This window comes from Pteronotus mesoamericanus, unplaced genomic scaffold, assembly GCF_021234165.1.
Source record: "Pteronotus mesoamericanus isolate MK-2021 breed Mesoamerican mustached bat unplaced genomic scaffold, CSHL_Meso_final contig_43, whole genome shotgun sequence".
NCBI classification, from domain to species: domain Eukaryota; kingdom Metazoa; phylum Chordata; class Mammalia; order Chiroptera; family Mormoopidae; genus Pteronotus; species Pteronotus mesoamericanus.
In genome coordinates this window covers 2,403,931-2,428,502 of record NW_026555161.1, presented here as the reverse complement: position 1 = coordinate 2,428,502, position 24,572 = coordinate 2,403,931, and the positions used below count along the sequence as shown (strand labels likewise).

At 39.8% G+C, this 24,572-nt stretch overlaps 1 protein-coding gene across 1 annotated transcript in view; it reads right to left on the bottom strand.

The window, feature by feature from the left end:
- Window positions 1–24,572, bottom strand: part of FAT3 (FAT atypical cadherin 3) — a 629,111-nt gene that overhangs the window by 81,027 nt on the left and 523,512 nt on the right. Inside the window, exons 9-11 of the mRNA XM_054577438.1 lie at window positions 12,536–12,811; window positions 9,860–10,070; window positions 1,227–5,300 (exon numbers count right to left, since the gene is read on the bottom strand). Coding sequence (XP_054433413.1) covers window positions 1,227–5,300; window positions 9,860–10,070; window positions 12,536–12,811 — 4,561 coding nt within the window. The remainder of the gene's footprint in view (window positions 1–1,226; window positions 5,301–9,859; window positions 10,071–12,535; window positions 12,812–24,572) is intronic.

The following is a 24,572-nucleotide window of genomic DNA, read 5'->3' as shown; positions in this document are numbered from 1 at the left end:
ATAAAATCAAAGTGATGCCTTACTCACCATTCTTTCCTTACCACTATGGATCATGTCTTTATTATAGAAATGTACATTGTAATAAAAAATGAAGTTCTCAGATAAAGCATACAACCCATAAAGAGCTTTAAAAAGAACACATCAAGAAAACAGCTCCATAAAAAAGAAGAGTCATGCAGCAAAGTGTGGCAGTCCCAAGCACTGACACCCATGCTCTCCTGCGGATCTTATTCTGCAGTGATTAATTAACTTCCCCACCAATGTACTTAAGCAGATTCTATGTCCTGAGGGCATTCTAATTAATTCATTTTTCACGTTGAATAATGCAGTTTTTCTAAAGGGAAGCCACCTGACTACAAGTATTGATGGAGTCTTTAAAATCTTTTGGCACTTTTCTTATGTTCTGCCTTTGAATGTCACAACACCAAAATGTTAGTTTTAAACCTCCCAAAAATAGTTTTTAGGAAGGCTGCTCCCAAACCACCACCCTCTCCTCTTTGTAGTTTAAGGCCAATCATCCCTGGAAACCTACCCCTGATCAAGGCACCCCTTCTTCACTCTGACATGAAATCCGTGGGCCCTCAGAGCAATGGTGACATATTTTGTGCCCTCTGGGTGACCTAATTTGTCTATCTTTCCTTTCGCACTGAACTGCTACTTAGTATTTGGAAAGACAGAAGAGGGATCAAATAAAAAGGAGTTGTCAGAAGAATTATCTTTGGCTTAGAGTTATAATGTTTGTTTTTTTTTAATCAAAAGATCAAACTAGGCTCTAGAGTTTGTATATCAGCATGCACTTCAATTTTTATTATCAGAGGAAACTTGTAAGTGAAGCTTACAGGGGTCAAGCTCTTTACCTTTTTCCCCCCTAATAAAAGTAGGGAAAAGAAATATAGGTAAAAATATATCTCCTATATCTCCCAGGCAAAAAGAGCTGTTATATTTGACATATTTGGCTGGACTCCGTTTGAAATGATAAAAAGTGACTCAAGGACTGGGTAGCGATCTGGGTCATCTGTCGCAGGCAAACCAGTGAACTCCAAACTAAGGCTGAGTTAGTCACAACCAACAGTTGTGTCTACACTGAGGTCTCTTCCTCAGCCCCAGAGTATTACTACTCTTGATCCTTCATCTCATCTTCCTTCTTCTCTCCTATTCTTACCACCTGCAACCTTCCATCTTTGGAAAGCAGAGCACATCGTGAAAACCAAGCGTGGTAGACTCACCTGTAATATGGTAGCTCACTTGGCGATTAATGTCGGAAGTGTCTCTGTCCCACGTGCTGAGCACCGCAACCACCTCGCCCGGAGGGTCACTCTCCTTCACATTCCCCTGGTACACTTCATGGGCAAAGACTGGTGCATTGTCATTTATATCTGTCACCCTGACAGAGATCAAAGCTGTGGAAGAAAGAGAGAAGGCCTCTCCAAGGTCGGACGCCACCACAGAGAAAGTGTAGGAGGGGTCTGTCTCATGATCCAGGTCCTTCAAGGTACTGATCCAGCCTGTGTTGCTGTCGATACTGAATGCTTCCATTACCTTTTCGGGCTGGGAATCTGAGTGGAGGGAGTAAGTGACCTGCCCATTAGCTCCCCAGTCCATGTCAATGGCTCTCACCTGTGTGAGTTTGGTGCCGATAGGCATCCCTTCCATTATAATGGTCTCATAGCTTGAAGTGTCAAAGACCGGCTTGTTGTCATTCAAATCCAACACCTTGATATCTACGTCCACAGTAAACACAATGTCCACCTTGTCCAGGGGGATAGTGGCTGCTACTTTAAAGTGAAATGCTGGGCTGACTTCATGATCGAGGCGTTTGTCAAGCTTGATGGTGCCTGTTTCCTGTTCTATGATGAAGACACCCCCTTTGTTATTTTCTGGACGTTCCCCATTAACTGTGCTAAATCTGACATTCTGACTAGGCAAAATTCTCAGGGTGTCCACTGTGCTCCCAATGGCTGTATCTTCTGAAATGGTAAAAGAATACTGAGACTGGGTAAATGAAGGCAAGGAGGTTTCCGGGGGCAAGACGTGGATATAGACAGGAATGAGGGAGTGCTTTACTGGAATGCCCCCATCTACCGCTTTGACAAAGAATGACAGCACCGTGTTTTTCAGCTGGTTAAAACTGCCCTTTGTGACCATCCAGCCATTGTCAGGATCGATTTCCAGCAGGTCAGCCACCGAGACTGAAGCCTCACTATAGAGGGAATAAGTAATCCTTGAATTGGCTCCATCATCTGGATCCATGGCTTGAACCTGGGTAACCAAGTGGCCCCTTCCAACGTCTGCCCTGACACTGGCCCTGTATTCCACTGTCATGAACTGGGGAGCATTGTCATTTTCATCCACCACAATCACCCTCACAGTGCAGAAAGTCGTTCTCCCTCCACCATCAAGGGCCCTCAAGAAAATACTAATATCTCCTTCCAGAGGGTTTTCCCGGTCAAGCCTTTCTGTTGTAATGACTTGTCCATTGTTGTCTATGAGGAATCGATCTTTAGCAAAGTCATTGATGATGGCATAGGTGATCTGCCCATATGTCCCTGGATCCCCGTCTGTGGCTCGAACGTGAATTACCTTTGTCCCAGCAGCCACATTCTCTCTAACCTCAGCTACATAGGTGCTTTGTGAAAAGGCAGGGCTGTACAGGTTAGCCCCGAGGACCCTAATGTGCACCTGTGCAGTGCTAGTGAACAACCCATCAGAGACAGACACATTAAGACTGTAGAGAGGCTCCATCCGCTGCTTCCGGTGGTTGGACAGTGTGATGATGCCACTTTTGCTGTCCATCAGGAAGCTTGTCCGGTCATTCCCAGATAAAATGTTATATTCCAACCGGTCAAAATCAGAGCTGTCTGCATCAGAAGCTTGCACACACGTTACAAAATGGCCCCGGGGGGCTAATTCACTCACATACGACTCATAAATGAGCTGATTAAAAATCGGAGGGTTGTCATTTATATCTGAGATGTAGATATGCACCAGGACCTCACTGCTCAGGGATGGGAAGCCATTATCCGTTGCTCTGACTTTCAAAGTGCAATGCTGCACTAACTCGTGGTCCAGCATCCTTGCTGTCAGGATTAAGCCACTTGTGCTGTCTATGTGAAAATAATCTGTGCTGTTATAAGTATCCTGGACAATCTGATAATGTACCATTTTATTGTTTTCTGAGTCTGCATCAGTAGAGACAACTTGCAAAACAGGTGTCCCAATGAGAGATGCTTCTGACAATGTTGTGTTGTATGTAAGCTGATCAAAAATAGGGGGGTTGTCATTTACATCATTAACCAGTAAGTCAACAGTGACTTCAGCCCTGGCACCAGTAAGGGCATCACTGGCTCTTACTGTCAACTTATAAACAGGTGTAATTTCATAATCTAGAGGGCTAACGACTTTCAGGACCCCAGTGTCAAAGTCAATGTTAAATTGTTTATAAAGATCTCCATCAATAATGATGTATATGATGCCTTGGCCTTCTGGGCTGGTGGCATTGATGCTCAGAATGGGGGTGTCCATTCCGATGTCTTCGTTGATGGATGCTGTATAAAAGGGCTTATCGAACACAGGCATTGCTTTGTTGACAATAGTGATGGGAAGTTCCACAGATGTGGACAAAGAGGGTTTTCCACCATCTTTGGCTAGGATGGTGATGCCATACTCAATGTTGGACAAGTCAGAGTTGAATGCTTCTTTTAAAATAACATTTCCCGAATTAGGGTTAATTTCAAAGTGGCCATAGTCATCCTGTAGGACATAGGTCACTTCCCCATTTGCACCTTTATCTTTGTCAATGGCTGTCACTCGGTAAATCAGAGTCCCAGGCTCAGCATCAACCTGCACAGCAGCATAGTAAGGTAGGCCCACAAAGACTGGAGAATTGTCATTTATGTCTTCGATGTTAACTCTGACCACCACCCTAGCCACACGCAGATGATCCATCTCACGGCTGGCTTCCACCACCAGCTCATATAACTCCTGTTCTTCACGGTCAAAGGGGACTCCTGTGGTCTGAATGACCCCTGAGGTAGATTTTATCTTGAACTTATTTCCTGGGTTTAAGATGCTGTATTTTAAGGGCTCATTAAGGCGATTTCCTACTGCATTGACAATAGCAACTTTGGTTATGTTAGTGTTGTTCTCTGAGATTGAGGTGGAGTAAAAGCTTTGTGTAAAGTGGAGGCCACTGTCCATGGCTTCTTTAACTGAGATGGTGACCATGGACGTACTGTAGAACTTCCCGTCAGAAACTTTAACTACCAGCACATAGTGATCTTTGGAGAGGTTGTTGTTTTTTATGGTGAGCACTCCAGTATTTGAGTCAATTAAAAAATGATCCAAACTGCCTTCCATTAGGCTGTATGTCAGTTCCGGGGGCACCTCTGAGTCAGGGTCTGTGGCACTAACTTTCAGAACCTCCACTCCAACATAGGTAGGAAGAAGTAAGATGGTCTCAAACACAGCCTGAGTGAAAACAGGCGGGTTGTCATTCACATCTGTCACCTCTATGTTCACTTCAACGGGGCTCTCTGCAGTCAGCTGGGGGCTACCACTATCTCTCACATGCACATGAAAATGGAAGTGGGAGATGGTTTCATGGTCCAGGGGGGCAATTGTTCTGATTGCTCCTGTACTGGAATCTACTGTGAAGAACTTCTTGGCTGTGGACTCCACAATCTGATACACAAGCAGAGCATTCCGGTTGCTATCAGCATCAGTGGCTCGAATCACCAGTGGGCTGTTATCTAAGCTCCTGACAATGCTATTAACTGGGGCAGCCTCACTCAGGCTGCCCAAATATTGAGAAAAGAGGAAAACTGGGGCGTTATCATTTTCATCAACAACCTGAATATTGACCGTGACATTGGAAGCCATTCCTGCCATGTTAGTGGCCTGTACAATGAGGCGATAAGAGGAAGTGTGCTCATAATCCAGTGCCTTCCGGGTGGTGATGACTCCGGAATATGGGTTTATGGTAAAGATCCCATCAATGTTGCCATCTTTAACTTCATAAATGAGGGTAGATTGACTGATAGCAGAGATTAGAATGACTGATGTTCCAATATCAACATTTTCATTTACTTCTGCTTGGTAGTCTTTGTGAGTGAACTTGGGATGAGAATTATCAGACATGGTGACAGAAATGCGCACAATTGCAGTGGCAGACATCGGCGGGGAACCCTGATCTGTGACTTTGACTGACAGGACAAACTGACCCATGGTCGTCATGTCTGGTTCTTTCGAAACAGTAATGATGCCCAGGACTGGTTCAATCTTAAATGTGTTCCCAGTGTTCCCTACAATATGGAAATCAAAGGGGAAATGAGTTACAATTGGATCATTTTTTGAAGATTAACTTTTCATCTAAAGGCTACTTTACTGCGATGGGGCAAGTAGAAAGCAGGGTTTTGTTTTTGTTTTTGTTTTTTGTTTTTTTTTTGGTATCCATTCCACCTCATTCTGAAATAAAACAAGAGACTTCTCTTTCACAAGTATTCAGAAGCAACCAAAATGAGTTTTCTGGTAAAACTGTGAATTTCAGATCATTATCTTCTTAATCCAGGTTAACACCAACAACATAGTACTGTGTACATTAAAACAGGTAAATAAAAGCTTGTAGGAGAGACTTTTCTGTTAAGAATATTTAGGACCTTCTTATTCCCAGCCTTGTGAGAAGAGAAACAGATTGGGCTGGCACATGCTAATGACAACAGGAAAAAGGTAGTTTTACCTAAACCATATTCCGTATTCTATGTTATGAGAAAGAGGGTTGTAGAAATTGTTTCAGAATAGTATCACAGTCATTTGGCTTCAGATTATCCTGAAGAGAAGCTTTACTACATGGAATTGGTATTGTTTTATGCTCTCAAAACTGACTTAATCCTAAACACTACTTTGGAAAAGGAAGGGTTTGTTCAGGCAGAGGGAATTCTTCCCAAGTCACTGTTTGCTTCGTAAGTCCTGAGGATTTTTTTTTTTTTCTGACTAACCAAGACTTCATTTCCCTGCATTCCAAAACACACACAGGCACACACAGACATAAAACTAGACAAATAATTATAAGGCAGTTGCTCCAATCTGCAATCGTTCTATTTGCAAAAATTTTCAGGGGTTCCTAAGGAAGTAGGAAACTGTTGATAATCTGAACCAGCATCCAAACTAAGAATCTGAGGTGTAACCCTTATGAAGCTGAGAAACTGGTGCCCATTCTGACATAGTTGAAATGGAAGGGCTGTGAATTGTGAAACGGTACAAGGTTAGAGCTCTGTCTCTGAAACATGTGGTGGTGGGGACTGTGGAGGAGAAGGGACCTTAAAGGGGAGAAGGGAGTGGGGGACACATAACTTGAATAATGGAAAGAATGTAGTTCTGAAGTAGTGGACGGCATGAAGCAGAATCCTTCCCCAAGTTTCTTTTGCTTTTCTCATCAGGCTTTCTAACACTTCTCAAAGAATACACATGCTCGTGTGTCTAGATTCTTTTAAATCAAAAGTTAATAATAATCTTGATTATTCAGTTATATATGGATTTTTCTTTCTTGTTGAAATATTGTAGTATGGCAGACACATGGACAGTTTGAATGTTATTATCATTAAGAACAGTTCCAGGATTGAGAGGGCCATTCTGTAATGTTTCCATTGTAAGATAGAGCAAATGCAGCTGTATACATACTTCTTACTACATACGTATTAAATAAACTTTTTCATGTCTGAAAAGTTTCATCCTCATAGAAATCCATTTCTATGAAATACTTGCTTATTGTTAAAGAGGAAGTATATCTAACAAAGAGGTAAAGAATTTAATTCTAACTCTGAAATGTGAATATTAAATAATATCATCTTTAAGGTTGGGATGATTCTTTTACTTCGCCACCTAAACATGACCATACTGTGATGAAAACAAGCTTGCAAATTTTCAATAACTAGCACAGTAGAATTGAGTGGGAGTCCAACATCAACATCAGATTCATAAACCTCACAAGGAGGCAGCAGTCATCTCACTTCAGCATCTCAGAGGAGAGAAGTGTAGAGATATCTGAGTAGTGGTCACCTTCCAGCAATGGCACCAACATGCAATGACGAATGCGCCAGAGCATCCGGTGTCCCACTGTGGAGTTTCCAGGTAAGTGTTTTTCAACTCTAGGCACAGCAGATTTTTACATACCCAGCAGGGCATTCAAGGCAGGGACCAAGAGGAGCCGGCTTCTGACCTTGAGTAGAACATCATAACCCCGCCATTATCTGGCTGCTGACCTGCTTGGCCCACTCCTCCAGGATGCTGTGCTCATGTCAGGTCCAATGTGGGCTCTCTGCCTCTTTTCCTCCTCAACACACTATGCCATATTCTTAGGGTCCACATCCTGCTATCATTAAATCCTCAGAACCTAATCTCTGCTTGTTTTCTTGGAATCTACAGCCTCTTGTAGACTTCCCCCAACTGGGCAACATGCTTATGTTACTTATCATCATTTATCTAGTACACGGTACAGTACCTGACACAAAGAAAGTGCTTGATAAATATTTGTTGAATGATTGAGAAGAGAGATTTAAAAAGATTTTTAATTCTCTATCTCTATATATCTTGGGATTCAATATGCCCCCGTCTAAATCAGCTCGTAGTCCTGGTCTCCCTTATGCTGCCTGGTCTCAGAGCCACACACGAGCCACTGTTTGCACCAGACATGAAACCTGAATTAAGTAGAAGACCTGAAGTTCTGCACTTGAATTCTGCCTCAGTCCTTCAGGCCAAAATAAAAAGCTCCAATAGTTACTTAGAGGCCAGGAAGGGGAGGAAATTTATAGCCTGCCAGTAAACAGAGTAAAATCTTGTTTATTGGAGATTTGTGAGGGAAATTAAAACATACACTTCACACAACTACTTGTCATTTGCTTCAAAATGCTGATGCATCTGGGATCTGCCTCTCTTCTACCCTGATCTGGGAAGAAACTGGATAGGTAGGAAGAGTCCCATCCAGTGTAGGTCTGTGTCCATGAAGGCGGCCCAGGGGATTTATTGAGATTTATTGTATACACTGTAATTCTCATTAGCTTTTTACATATAGAGCTAAAGGCCATTTTTGAAGATACCAATCATTCTTGTGGACTTCTAGAAATTCAAGCTTTCTATATAAAAGGTGTTTTAAGGAAATAACGTTTCTCTTTAGTTTTAGTAAACTCTGAAAGAAATGACAGAGTTCCCACTCTATGCACAGCATAGGCTGTAGCCTGTGAAGGTTCAAAGATAAAGGGAGGCAGTCCTTTCAGTTGGATGGTAATTTACTTTTAAATTAGTCTTCAGGAACTTCCAAATTGGTTTAAGAATGATCTGGCGATCTAAGAGGTGTGGTGTAGTAGCCTTAATGACAAACATAAAAAGCAAGTAGGCATACAAATGTTTAGAAAAAGTAAGTAAAGTAGAAATAAAACCCTGTATCTAAATGATTACAATGACATGGAACAATGTACATGCATGAATGGATATGGGGAAAATATATAAGTTAGGAAAAAACTATAAAAAATATAAAGAGTTATTAGATTAGGTGACATTTTCTATGATGCTATTTAAAAATTGGTTTCTTGAAAGGAGTTTCTAGGTTATCTGTAGAACAAAAAAACAAGAATTACATGATGAAATAATAAAATGTCCTGTGATAAACAAGAGATGTAAAATAGCATTAAAAAAATTTTTGGTAGGGCTTTATTTAGACTGAAAGGAAATTCCATGGAAATCCAGGGGAAAAAATGGTGAATTTGCTGAAGTCACCAGGCTGTTATGAACCTTTTTTTTTATCTTTTCTTTTTTTAGAGAGTTTACAACAGACTTATAAAAAATGTGAATGCCTAATATAGGAAATAATTTTAGATTATCATTCAATGCAGGGTTTTTAAAAGAAGGTTGTTGGCTTTCCTTTTTCTAATATTTTTGAGTCCAAAACTGTCATTGTAGCATTCATATTTTAATTCCACTACTCATAAAAATGCTCCACATTTAAATCAAGGGAAAGAAGCTTTCCCAGTGCTGGCATGAAAGGAGACAGCATTTGGCAGGATGCAAGACAGACATAATGTTGCAGAACATTTTGGAAAAATGTGGCTTGAATATTCAAATAAAAAAAAGAAGAGAAGAGAAAACAGAATGGATAAAAGATATTTGTAATTTTTAGGTTTACAATGCTATCCCTTGATTGAACATTTATATCTTCTGTCATAAATGATTTCCAGTGGTCCATCTTCAAACGCTCAGTAAACTATGTATGGTCCTACCTTATAGACATTAACATTGATTTTTTAAAAATCTCACAATTAACAAAATGAGAGTCTGTATTTATTTATTTATCTGTCCAGTTAAGCAGGCAGTTTAGTACCCACCAAATACTCTGCTACTCAGATTACCTCCAGTGAAGTGAATTTGTGTCAACTGTGGGGGCATAGGAATGTCTGAAGTCCACAGCCCACCTACTGACAAGTAAACAAAGTCATGTAAGATTCGATTCACACGACTGTCTGGGAGCCCTCAAATGACGGGAGACTTTGGTTATTTCAGTCTGAGACCATGGCATATTGACCCATAAGTAAAAGACGCTGAGTTTATTGCACATTTCTCTTCTCTTTTCCATTCCAGAAAAATCTGAAATTGAACAAAAAAAGGAAACTCTTTCCTCGCTGTCAGTGATGGAAAACATATTACTGAAATGCCAAGAACTTTATACACCATCATCACACAAATAGGGTAGTTGCTTGGCCAAAAAATTCATTTGGTGATGTTCCAGTGGTAACTACGTGAATTTTGCAAGGTGATAAATACTACTGAGGGTCCAATGCCATCATTATTGGGCAATCAGTGCAACAGCTCTCACCTGCTTCTATGGTATATATGAGTTCTGCATTTTCCCCTTTGTCTTTGTCCAGTGCCGTCACTTGCAGAACAGCTGATCCCAGAGCAGCCGATTCAAACACAGATGCTTCATACAGTGGGTTGGTAAAATAAGGGCTGTGATCATTAGCATCTTCCACATTCACAATGACTCGGGCCAAGTTTCTTCGATAAGGAAACTCCTGATCTCTGACCTTTAGGCAAAATACAAGAAGCAGTAGGACTAAAGTCTTAAGTTGCAAAGAACTCACATGGCTATGCATGTAGTGGAAAAAAAAATGACACGATGCACACAAAGTGCTTGACCCAGTCCCAGGCCCATAGTAGGTGTTCAATCAAGTCAGGACACTGATTGTGAATCAACTGAGAGGAGGGACCACATCATCTTTATTGCTCAGTATCATGCCTGATGAATGGTCTGTGTTCAGCCTGTGTTTGTGGAACTCAGTCTTGGATACCACAAACAGCAGTCTGCTCAGCACACCCCCAGCCCCATGTACACAAACAGCCACTACCTCTCAGTTGTGTATACAGCTGCTAATTGAAGGGTGGATGGGGGCTCTTTTTAAAAGGAAACTAAAAAGTGGAATCGATGAATGCAATGTAGGCATTGCCATTCATTGATTCAATCATTCAACAAACATTTACGGTCATCTATTATCCGTCAAGTTCCAGGACTGACTTTGGTGGTTGAGCAGTGAATTAGATACAGTCCTTACCCTCAAGAACTTTATCACTGACTGAGGAATTCAAACAAGCAAATAGGCAGGTGTAAGGCCCAGTGGTAATTGCCAGGATGGGAGTGGGTAGTGAGAAGAACTTCATTTTGTGTTTAGCTTTGAGAAGAGGTAACAAAAATAAGTATGAGTAGTAAAATGGTGGGGGTGGTTGTGTGTGGCGTGTATTTCAGGCAAAAAGAACAAACATACATAAAGGCCCAGGACTGAGAGAGAACCCTGATTGTTGGGAAGATGAGCTGAATCTTAATTTTTAAAATGTGAGACACTCATTGTGACTTCACCAAAGAACCTGCCTTTAAAGTTCCCCATTTAGGGCAAAAGCTCGCAAATAATCAATTCTTTAACTCTAACCACATGATTCTGCTGTAATTTTATGTAACACTAATCAAATGTACACTTTCCATTTGTTCAATTTTAGACTCCATATCTTGAGAGATGTAAAACAATTAGAAAATTTTCCGAGAAGAGTCATCATAGGGAAAGGGATTTTCAGAAATGATACCTAGAAGAAATGAACAAACTGACTAAAATGCTTAGCTTGGAGAAAGGCAGCATTAAAGGATTTGTTTGCTCTAAACATTCAGTTACATAAATGGTAATGGTACAGGGTAACCAAACTGAATTTTGAGTTTGTTAAGGAAAGAATGAACAGAAATGACTTGAAGAATCATGAGAATGGAGTTAGTCACTGGCATAAGGTTTCTGCCCCTGAAAAAATGCATGCCACAGCAACCCAGGGGGTACGCTGAATTTCTGCCTGCAGATTGGCCTGCCACACCCAGGGACCACACTGCACTCTCTATTTTGGGCTTACTGAAATCTGGGTCTGTTCCATATGAATGTCTAAGGGTGCAGGGACTTTTGTCTATTTCATATCTTTAGTGCCCCCAACAGTATTTGGTACACAGCAGGTGCTGGAGAAATAGCTGTTGAATGAATGAATGGTGGTTAGAGGGATGGATTCAAGGGTTCCTTCTTCTGTTCCCTGGAGTCTCAGCTGGAAACCAGAGCTGAGGGCATGACACTCAGGTTTCCTCTTGTCCAGGACAGTTCTCTAGACTTGGGCGGGCAGAGGAGCACTTGGTAGAACATGAACTACTTTCAGGTGCTTGGGAATTGGTAGCATCTCGGTCTATCTTAAAGCCAATTAGTACACAAGATTAAGCCTCTGTTATGCCACATGGTCTTAGGGGACTCAGGAGGGCTCTGCAGGCAGAGGCTGTGCAATTGCCCAGAGGTTTCTTGGGTGGTTAAAGGGACAGATTTTAGGTCATAAACCACTCAAGGATGCTTCTTATTAATCCCTACTTCACAATATGGGAACTAGGCAAACTCCACTTTAAAATAAAGCAACTTCTACATAATTTGGAGGCCTATTAGCCCAAATTCAGATGTAATTCTCTCGGCAGGTTCGGTGTGTTTTCGGTCCTCTTTTGTGTGCTAGTATTTACCACTAGGTCCAATGCTGGTGAAAATAGATGAATTCTCTAAATGCTTCCAAGGACTGAGCATTGCATAGGCTGAGTAAATGATTATCATTGTAATTAACTTCTCAAAGAACTTCTTTCAAACTTTCCCACATAATCTTCTGGATGTGAACCAATCCCATACACGGGGAGATTTATGGCAACTCAGCCTGTTCCCCCCTCTACGTTAGTCTGTCAGCAGCACTTCCTGAGCAGCCACTGTCTGTAGAATGCATCTAATATTTTAGTTTGGCAAAAATATGGAGTCACTGCCTAACAATAGTAATTCTTTGCTGAAATAAAAAGGCAAAAATGAAGGCAGCCTTGCTGTGAAAATACCAAATTTAGCACTACTTAAAAAATGTAAGGGCCTTGTATATCTGGAGACTAAGGCATGTGCCTTGAGTAGTCAATGATTCTGTTAGGAGAGCACATTAAGCAGGGCAGGCCTACCATTACGTTGAGAATGTGCTTGTCCTGGGCCTCGTGGTCCAGTCTCTCGGCGGTGTAGAGCACCCCGGTGCTGGGGTCAATCCGGAACTTCCTCATGCTGACTGCGTCGATGCTGCTGTGGACAGTGTAGCTCAGCTTGTGCTTCTCATCTCTGTCTGTGGCTTCAATCTGCAATATCTCTGTGTCTGGGACCACATCCTCAGAAATTGTGACATCGTAATTTGGCTGAGAGAATTCTGGGCCGTTGTCATTATTATCCAACACTTTGATAAATACCTATAGTTAAAAGAAGGCAAGAGTGATGACTAATGCCAACACACTCATTGCTAGTGTACGAGGCCCCAGCCCTCCTGCTTCCCTCCATGTCCTTGGATCCCAGCTTGTAGCAGCTCTCTCAATATGTAAGAAGTTCATGTATGAAAACACTCTGTAATTAGAGGCTGACACTAAACCAGTAGTTCACAGTAGCAGGAACATAAACTACGAGCTGATCAATTATTCTCATTATTAATTGCACAGCTGAGACAGCCCCCAGGGAGAGATAATTCCACAGGATTACTTGAGGCACAATGTAAGAGATCACAAAGTGACCTTAGTGTGTTCCATTCCTATTATGTTAAGTTTTTGTTACATGTTCCTCATAGTGGGCTTTATGTGGAGGCAGTGACAGAATGGGAACAGTAACAAGAGGCTGAGGAAAGTGGTGGCGATCTCAGAGCAATGAGCGCTTCTCAACTGCAGCGTGCACACACTTGCAGCTCTCCTTTAGATGGGATGTGTTGAGCAAGGAACGTGAGAGGTAAATATGAAGTTCCCAACTTGTTTTCCTTTATAAATCATTTTGCTTTTAATATTTTCAGGCAGATATAAAAGTAATAGCTTAATGAACCCTCATGTATTCATCACTCAGATTTGACAATAACAACTTCAGGGTTCACCTTGTTTCATCCCCATCTGCTCCCATGTAATATTTTGAGGCAAAGCCCAGCCATCATTTACTTTCAGCATGTGTTGCTAATAGGAACTCTTAAATACTCACAATACCATTTTTCCATCTAAACAGAGAAAAATTAATTCCTTATTACCATTTAAAGTAAATCATTATATTATCAGTTGGTGTTCATCTTTCTATAACTTTTTTACATGTGTTATATATGTTGATAAACATATACATAGGTTTTTTTCCTAGTGTATTTTAGTCAGGATATGCAAATAAGATGCAAACACTGCATTTGGTTGACATGTCTTTTAATTTATAAATTTTCCCTTGTTTTTCCCTCTAGTCCCTGCAATGTTGTTATTTTTGGTATTGAACAATGTGAGCCATTTTATCTTTAGTTTCCACAGTTTGAATTTCACTCATTGCATCTTGGTGGTTTCATTCTATATGTTCCTCTGTCCCCTGTATTTCTTACAAACTGGTAGTTTGAGAAAGGAGAATTGATAAGATTCAAGTTTAATTTCTTTCTCCTCCTCCCCCCTTCATGGGTGAAGGTCTTTTTTTGACAAAAATATCTTTCATAGGTGATATAGTATACTTCCACCTGGAGATACATAATACCTGGTTCTTTCTTTGGTACATGGTATTAGCAACCATTGATGATTGTTACACACATAACATTAATTCATTAAAATGCAAAATGGCAACATTTAAATCTATGATTTATTTCTCCCTTATTAGCTAGAATAGTTTTAAAAAGAACTTACTACAATTATTTGGATACTCTGAAGTACACTTCCTGTAGGAATGGCAGGATAAATACTTAATTCTTTTCCTCTATTTATTGTTTCAAAATAATGAATTGGTTCTTCAGCAATACCCACAATGATCAATGAAGTTTTTTTCAAGTATTGTTATGAACTACTGAATGTAATCACATCTGAAATATTTCTGACCACTGCAGTTATTATACTTACTGATGCACACATGGCCCTTCCTTGGTCAGTGACAGCCTCTTCAAATTGGCTCTTATGATCTTTTGACACAAGCCTAGTAGTCTTTGATAACTCACTTGCTTTCCAATAATTCCTATTGGTAATTTTTTTCAGGATTGTTTTGCATATTTTCTAACCTCAGTCCTGAATTATTCATTTCTACAAATGTGTTGGTTACTTTTTAATTAGAAATGGCATTTAGAGACCATGCATGATCTGGTATGAGGAATGCTCATCGTTGCTAGATCTGCTATTATATCTAGCTTTTTTCCAGTGGTCAAAAATCAGAAACATTTCTTTGTTTTTAATAATTGTTTCATGAATTGATATCAACACTTCCAATTTAAAATGGAAGCATATATCGTGCTCATGGATTGGAAGAATTAATATCATCAAAATGTCCATACTACCCAAAGCAATTTATAGATTCAACGCAATCCTTATTAAGCTACCAATGACATATTTCACAGAAATAGAACAGACGTTTCAAAAATTTATATGGAACCATAAACGACCCTGAATAGCCTCAGCAATTTTGAGAAAGAAAAACAAAGTAGGAGGGATCACAATACCGGACATCAAACTCTACTACAAAGCCACTATACTCAAAAAACAATCTGGTACTGGCACAAGAACAGACCCATAGACCAGTGGAACAGAATAGAAAGCCCAGAAATAAGCCCAGGTCTCTATGGGCATCTAATATTTGACAAAGGGGGCAGAAGCATAAAGTGGAGCAATAATAGCCTCTTCAACAAATGGTGTTGGGAGAGCTGGACAGCTACATGCAAAAAATTGAAATTGGATCTTTAGCTGACACCATACACAAAAATAAACTCAAGATGGGTAAAAGACTTAAATATAAGTTGCAACACCATAAAAGTCCTAGAGGAGAACACTGGCAGGAAACTCTCAGATATCCCACGCAGCAATTTTTTCACTGATATGTCTCCTAAAGCAAGGGACATAAAGGAAAGAATAAACAAGTGGGACCTCATCAAAATAAGAAGCTTCTGCACGGCTAGAGAAAACATCAGCAAAATGAAAAGGGAGCCAACTGTATGGGAAAATATATTTGCTAATGATACATCAGATAGAGGTTTGATCTCCAAGATATATAAAGAACTCACTCGACTCTACTCTAAGAAGACAAACGATCCAATCAAAAAATGGGCAAAGGACCTGGGCAGTCGGTTTTCCAAGGAGGAGATACAGAGGGTCCAGAAGCATTTGAAAGGATGCTCAGCATCACTAGCCATCAGAGAAATGTAGATCAAAACCACCATGAGGTACCACCTCACACCGGTCAGAATGGCCATTATAAACAGATCAACAAACAACAGGTGCTGGCAAGGCTGTGGAGAAAAGGGAACCCTAGGACACTGTTGGTGGGAATGCAGACTGGTGCAGCCACTGTGGAAAGCAGTGTGGAATTTCCTCAAAAAGCTGAAAATGGAACTGCCTTTTGATCCAGTGATTCCCCTGCTGGCACTATACCCTAACAATACCAAAATGCCAATACAAAAGAACCTATGCACCCCAATGTTCATAGCAGCACAATTGAGAATAGCCAAGTATTGGAAGCAACCTAAATGCCCATCAGTAGATGATTGGATCAAAAAGTAACGGTACATATACACAATGGAATACTATGCAGCAGAAAGAAAAAAAGAACTACTAAACTTCGCGACAGCATGGATGGAACTGGAGAGCATTATGCTAAGCAAAATAAGCCAGGGGGCGAAAGACAAATACAATATGATCTCACCTATAAGTGGAACCTAACCAACAATACAAAGATGCAAGGAAAATAAGACCAGCAACACTGAAAGGAAAAGAAATCAACAGAGACAAGAGGGAAGGAGGGAGGGGGGGCGGGGAAAAGAAGGGAAGGGGAAAGTCAAGGAACATATAGCAAGGACTCCTGGACAAAACCAAAGGGGAAGAGCTGAGGGAGAGAAGGAGGGAGGGGGCAAGGGACAGTGGTGGAGGGTAGGCAGAGACAATTGTATTTGAAAAAATAAATTAAAATAAAATTAAAAAAAATTTTACTAAAAAAAAAAATTGGGGCATCGAAGTTTTTACTTAATCTCATTCTTTTTACATTTGTATTTCCTCTCTCCCATACTGAAATTTCTCATGCTTAATGACATCATCATAACTAATCTCTGTTTTATTTGAAACTCAAAGTCTCAGAATAATAAAACCAACACTGTTGTTATAACTCCATTACAATTATAGCCATTCAAAAACTATTTAATATTATTTTGCAGCTCTTTTGGTCCTTAGGATTTATCCCACTAGGGATATACAGTCAAGTTAGCATGTTTAAAGTAACTTAGAACAGTTTTTCTCTGTGTAGATGTCCTACCAACTGAATACACATATAAGTTCATTTGCTTCAATTTACTTTCAACTTTTAGATGTCTAAAAAATATTTAATTATACACACACACACACACACACACACACACACACACGTACCAAAGTTAAATTTACAAAATGGTATAGTGAAAGAAATTTAGCTTCTATATTTTCCTTTCATCTTATTCCTTCTTTCTATAGGGAATCAGTTCTTTAGAGTTAATATTATTTTACCCATCTATTTTGTTAATATAAACATATTATGTACACTTTCTCCCAACATGCTATTTCACTTATTATATCAACGGTTCTCAATTGGTGATGACTTTGTCCCTCAGGGAAGTTTTGCAATATTTGGAGACATTTTTGGTTGTCACAAGTGGGAGGTAGAGTCTTCCTAGGACCTAGTGGGTAGAGGGCAGGGATGCTGCTAAACATCCTACGATGCACAGGACAGTCCCCCACAATAAAGAACTATCTGGTCCAAAATATCAACAGTGTCATTACATTATATCCTGAAGGTCAGTCCACTTCAGTTTAGAGATATTCTTTTGGGGGGTAGAAATGTCATAGCTAACTCAATCAGTCCTCTACTGATGTTTATTTAAAACGTTTCCTGTTCTTGCTCTTAGAGTGTGTAATGAAGACACAGAGTCTGTACCCATGTCTTTTCATATTTTTGCTAACATATATTTGGGACCCTAGATTAGGGGATTGCTGGATCGAAGGAGAAGTGCTTACACAGTTTTGGGAGATACTGGGTTGGTGAAAAAGTTCATTTAGTTTTTCCATAAAATAAAAGACACATTTTTCATTTTTACCAATAAATTTGATTTGCATATTTTGAATATGTTCGCTACCTCTCACGTGGTATAACATTGATTGTCCTCAATGTCTCCATTTGATCGCTATCAACTTCAGCTGGTCTGACTGTGGAGCACCATCCAGTGAGAAATCTCCAGCATAAAATTCCGCAAACCACTTTTGTCATGTTCAATCAGTCACGGCATCTTATCCCTACACTACCCAAATCTTTTTTTGCGTATTTCTGTTGTGTTTTTACCTTTCTTGAGATAATAAAGCATAGCATGCTGTAAATGTTGTATATTTTCTTTCATCTTCAATATTAAAATGGCAACACAAAATTTCATCAATTTTTGTTTTTTTCTAAATGCACGCTGATATGACAACTGTCACAATACAATCTAACAAAATTGTTTTGAATGAAGTTCAAGAAAACAAAGTGCTTACTAGAACCATCTTACAAAAAAAGCAAAATGAACTTTTTGGCAAACCCAGTATTTCCATATTCTCCTCCCCAAAAGTTTTATCATTTTGCCTTCCCATAGCAAAATATTGTGGGGCAAATGTAGGTTTACAGTTGTGAGTACATAAAACAGTTTACTCTATTTTGTATTATTGTATTATTTTCCATAGGAATAGCTGTAAACCTACTTTTGCCCCAACCTGCATATAAGAATGTCTTCCCACAGCCTTGGCAACAGAGTATGTATGTAGCAAAACTTTTGAGGCCAATCTGATGGCATCTTAGTGTAATTTTCAATTGTTTTTCTCTTACTATGAGTAAGGTTGAACATCTTTTCCTTTTCATATGTTTAAGGGTCATTTGCATTTCTTTTTGTCATAAAACTATGTCAGATCATTTGATAGGTGAAATGGTCTTTTATTCTTGGAAAGTATGATGATATAAATTGCAAATGTTCTCAATTTTGTCATTTGTCTTTATTTTGCTCATGGTGATGTTTTTGCCATGGAAAGTTTTTATTTTCATGTTCATGTATTTGAATAGATCAATCTTTTCCCCTGTTGTTTCTGTACCTTAAGTCATAGTTTAGAACACTTACTACATGTTTACATAGTTTAGAACATTTCCTACATGTTTACTAGGTTATAGGTGAACACATTCATATTTTTAATAAATAGCATACACGTTTCCTTTACTTACATTCCCATCTCTAATTCATTTGGAATTTTTCCTTGTATATTATGTGAGGAATGGGCCCAGTTTTATTATATTTTTTTCCACATGGCTCTCCATTTATTTCAGTGCCACTTTTTAGATCATCACTTCCCTAGCAATTTAAGAAGCCACTTTTATTGTATACTGAATTTATACATGCAAATCATGTACATGAGGCTTTTCTATTTTGTTCCATTGGTTTACCAGTCTTTTCATGCAGTAATATAAAATGTTTTAATTACACAGGCTTTACTGCACATTTTAATTATTTGGAAAAGCTGGGCCTTCTGTTTTTTCCAGGGTTTTCCTGGCTATTCTTGCTTGTTGTTCTCCCAAATAAACTTGATAATCAATCTGTATAGCAACGGACAAAACTTGAAGCTAGCTTGCTTTCTCTCTCTCTCTCTCCCTTTCCTTCTTTCATTTGTGTTTTCACGTCTCACCTGTGCATATATTTATTGATTTGAGAGAAAGGAAGGGAGGGAGGGAGAGAGACATTGATGAGAGAAGCATCGACTGGTTGCCTCTCTGACCAGGGTCCAAACCTGCACCCTAAGTGTGTGCCCTGACTAGAAACTGAACCCACAGCCTTTTGGTGCACTGCACAACCAAATGAACCACATGGCCAGTGCAAAACTTGAAACATTTTAAATTGGAATGACTCTAAGGGAGAACTGGTTTCTTTATGATGGTGTCTTTCTATCCAAAAAACCTAGTTTGTCTTTTTATATTTGTTCAAATCTACTGTTTTGTTTTTCAGAGGTGTTTTAATTTTCCTCAAATAGGTTTTGGACTTTTTAAAAAAGTTTATACATGTGCTATCTTAAATGGAGTCTTCTTTTCCATTATATCTTTTCATCATTTTTTTTATATAAATGTAGGCTATTGATTGTTGTAAGTTAAATTTATAACCTGTTCCTTCACTAAATTTTCATATCACTTGTAGTAGTTTTTCATTCACTCTTTTGAGCTTTTTGGATGCATAATTATTTTATATGCAAATAGGTATCATTTTACATTTTTCTTTATAATTCCGACAACACAAATTGCTTTATCTAATTGCTTTGACTAGTCCTTACAGCACAATATTAAATAGTAGTGGAAATAGTGATACTCTTGTTTTATTCTTAATAGGAATGCCCCTAGTGAGCACCATGAAATGATATGCAGGCATTTGGATGCATTCCAGAAAATTATTTTTAAAAGGAAATTGAGTCAGACCATGGTCATTCTTATCACTACACTTTGGTCCAGATATGCTTTTCTGAGGGAAACAGGGCGGCACTCTGACCTCCAGGCTAGGACAGCTTGCCCATGGGAGTGAGCCTGACGTGGGCACAAGCTTTGTCTGTAGCTTCAGGCAGAGAAAGGATGGAGAAGTGTGCCTATAGAGTTTTCAGTATTGTTTTTATATCCACTGTATTTGGAAAGTGTTTGAATGTCAATCTGTCCCTTTAAAAAGTTCAAGTTAACTTAGTCAAGATGCTAAAATATTTGTGTTCACAGATGCAGTTATATTAATGGGGGAAAAAAAAGCCTTTCCAGCTAGTAAGCCTGCCCTGACCTTCATGAAGTTTCAAAGCTGATGTGCTCTTGAAAAGCTTGCCTCTTTCTGCTTGCTTTGTCCGGAGCCTAATCGACAGTCAGAACAAGTGTTTCTCTGTAAAAGACTTCCTTTTCCTCATTTGCTTTTTATTTCCCACAGTTGGGGCCATTTGTGAGTTCCTGAACTAACAAACAAAGCCAAGTAACTCTCAAAGATGTTGTGTTCAAAATGGTAATCGAAAGGCCTTAGGAAGTACAATGGATTCAAAACAGGAGGAGACCTGAATGCAGGGAGTCCCTTCAGAGTTGGTTTCAATGCTGCCCACCATAAACACTTGAGACTTTGCAGGCTCATCTAGGCTAAGTCTGGGTGGATGCCAAGCCTGGCTTTACAAAGACTCATGGTGGGAAGCGTCCATGGGGCGAGTTGCAGGGTAAGAACTCTGTTTTTTATTAGAACCAATTAAGTGCTAAATGACTGAAATTCTGTTCTGCCTCCATTGGCATTTCAAAACCATATTGAAAACATTCTATAGTTGTGATTTCAAGGGTGATGCCCTTGGATATCCCCCAAACTAACAAGTTGTGTTTTTGAATGTATAAATATAAACATCATGTCAATTTTTGTGCTTGTTTTACAGTTTATAAACCTGTACCATCTTTGTTTCTTAAACTTTATTATCTGTAGTTTACCAGTGTTGCGAGAATCAGAGAAGATAAGGGATGTGCCCAAAGTCACAGTGTCATGGCCAGACTCAAACCTAGGTCTAACAGGGGCACATTCTGAATTCATACCGTCCACTCCATCATACCATTTCATGTGCATGTAAATTATACATACATTAATTATGAAATGCATGTGAACAAATGTGTGCAAATATTATGTACCTTGCTAAACAGAAATCCTAATTTACAAGGCAGATAACTGGCCTCACATGGGATTATTCTAAATAGAAAGTTTTCTGTGGTCCTTAAAATTAGAATCCACTTCCAAAAACTGATTTACTCATCAATTGTCAGGCTCAGATCTACTGTCAGCAGTGAAATTTTGTCATTATTATTTTTGAACAGAAAGTTTCACATTAGAGTTGGCTTCCTGCCTTTTTTTTTCTATATATAACTGCACTTGTTTCAGCATTTTTCTAACTTAAGTGTACAAGAAAGCTTTGGGCCACTGCCCTTTTTACCTGCTAAGTGTGACATGACACTAAAAGAGATGAAAGAAAATCTTTGATGAGGGCAGTGTCCCTTGGGAGTCCCTTGATCTAGGGAATCATGGAGCAGCTTTAGCAAAAGTGGTTTGTTTCTACCCTCCCCCACCCCTCACCTTTTATGAAGGTACAAAGTAGAGAGAAAGGATAAGACAAAGTCCAAAGTTTCAGGATAAAGTGTGTTTTAAAAGAAAGGAGGCTAGTAAGGAACTCCCAGGACATCACTTCGAGGCAAACGAAGAAGAGAATCCTCCTGGCTTTGGAGGACAAAGCTATCTTTAGGAATGCAGGTTACAGACCCTTTGTCAGAAAGCCTTTGTGGCCAATCTCAATGAACTGCCTTTGAGGGGCTTAAGAATTTTGAAGATCATCTGAAAGAGATTTTTAATCTCAGGTTTGGTTGCAGAACATACAAATACAAGCTGATTTTTATATTTTTATAAATCAAACAAGACTTGAATAAGTATATTAAAATCACAAAAGCACATATCGTGAGTCCCTGAATCAAATCAATGTAATTTTTAGATTATTATCTGGGCATGACTTTCTCTGGTCATTCATAAGTAATAATAAAAGCCACACATGCAATATTTTATAGTTATCAAGTATATTATTCCAATTTTAAGTTGAAAGGAAGACTATAATAATAAGACCTGCATATGTCCAACAAATCACAGATCTCAAGGACTTTCTCAGAATAGTCTATCCTTACAACAACCCATAAAGCACGTAATGCCTTATCCCCAATATAGAGAAGAAAACAAATTTCACAGAGGTGGAGCTACCTTCTGTGGTAACCTTCTGTGGTAACACAGACAGCAATTGATTAAGTGCTGACCTGAACTTGAGCACCCGATTCAGGCTCAGTCCTCCTTCTACTATATCAAATGCTTCACCAAATGAAGTAAATTGTATGCTTTGTATATATAGGTGTCTAGAGAAAGGTTCCTGAAATGGTATCTGATTCTGAGAAGGAAGAAGTGGATTTATATCTCTTTACCTGTGTACACCTAGGGTGGCCACCTAACTAGTCTATAGCCTCAGTTTCCCACCATAAAAAAGAGTGTAATGATAACATTTGATTTACCTACCCTCAGTGTGACAAGGAAATAAAACTTAAGAAGGAGGCTTGTTAAGTCTTACTATACAAATATCAAGAGTTGTAAATTACTATGTACTTCTATTGACCTTTTGAAAGGGTCACACCCTAAATTTGTTTAAACTTTCTGTGAAGATGCAGTAGCTCAGATTGGTCTGGCAGATATTTGATGAAAGTTGTTAAAATTCATAATTTCTCATTCTTGGTAATGTGTGTCTTTGTGTCCCATAAGCTCAGTGGGTTGAAGGGAGGGCTGAGGATGGTGGGGTATAGTGCCTTCTTCCCAGCATGTATGGCTGGCTACAAGACATTCCAATGGCTATAGGTGGTGCCATGTTCCCCAGGAATCCACCTTAAAGTGTTGCTCTGGTAATTAGGTTAAATTCTTCCTGCCTTAGATTTAATCATGACTTCAAGAGGCGGCACGGAGACTTCTAGTCAGGATGGTGGTGTAGGTAAACACAGCTCGCCTCCTCACCCAACCACATCAAAATTACAACTAAATTATAGAACAACTATCACTCACAACCCTCAGAAATCAAGTTGAATGGAAGTTCAACAACTATAGAATTAAAGACAAAAAGGAGGGGCAGAGATGTGGAACAGGCTGGTCCCACATTCACATGTGCTGGATAAAAATTCAGAAAGGATATCTCAGAAGCAAAGAGTCCCAGCCCCACATCAAGCTCTCCAGCCCAGGGTTCCAGTGCCAGGAAAATAAGTCCCCATAACTTCTGGCTGCAAAAAAACAGCAGGGATTGAGTCAGTGGAAGAAAATTCTACAATCCCAAGTAGTTCCCCTTAAAGAACCCACACAAAGACTAAATCAGACTCACTCCTTCTGAGCTCCAGCACTGGGTAGCAGCTTGAAAGTCACCAGTGACATACAGGGAGAAACTGAAGTGTCAGGCACCAAGGCAGGATCTGAGGGGAAGCATTCTCCCAGACAGAAAAGTAAGCAGGAGCCATTATCCCTTTTCTGAACCCTTCTCCCACAGAGCCATAGAAGCGGCAGATGGGAGCCATATCTGAGACTCCATCAATTTGGCTAACACTGTTGGCCCCACCTTGGAGATCCTCTGAGACTCTGCCCCACCCAACTTATGGGCCCACCAAAACTTTACATATGAATGGCTAGTCTTGGCTCATGCTTCACAACTTCCTAAATTTTCTCAAACAAGCAACAGCATGTCAGTAAGTCCCCAACCCCCATATCACTTGCTAAGGGGGTGCCAGGCTCAGCACTAGGAGCCGCCAGTCTATACTCACAGTTTAGTTTTGCCTGGGAATTTCTAAGCCCAGCACAAGTATCAGCCATCTCAGATTGCTTTATGTAGCTCAGGCAGGGTGGCTCTGGGCAGAATACAAGAGGGAGCTGACCTTGGCTCACACCACCTGGGAAACCTCAGACCTGTGCACCTACTGGACAGCTACAGACTATGTTGGAGCACCATCACCCAGCCCCTGCACAGCTGATCCTCCCCACATGGTGGAGGTTGGTGGTCAGTGGTCATAGCCAGTTCTTGCAGCTGACTGGCCTGGGTAAATCCCTCCCATTGACCTACCAACAGCAATCAAGGCTCAAGTACAAGAGGATGGTGTACTCAGACCACACAAAGAGTACACTTCAAGTACCTAGCTTGGGTGCTAGGGGAGGCTGTGCCACTGGGACCCTAAAGAGACCTACTACATTAGGCCTTGCTACCAAGACAGGGAGTCGGAACAGCTCTGCCTAATACATAGAAAGAAGCATATGGAGGCTGCCAAAATGAGGAGACAATGAGACACAGTTCAAATGAAAGAACAGATCGGAACTCCATAAAAAGAAAACTAAACAAAATGGAGATAAGCAATCTGTAAGATGCAGAGTATAAAACACTAGTTATAAGCATGTTCAAGGAA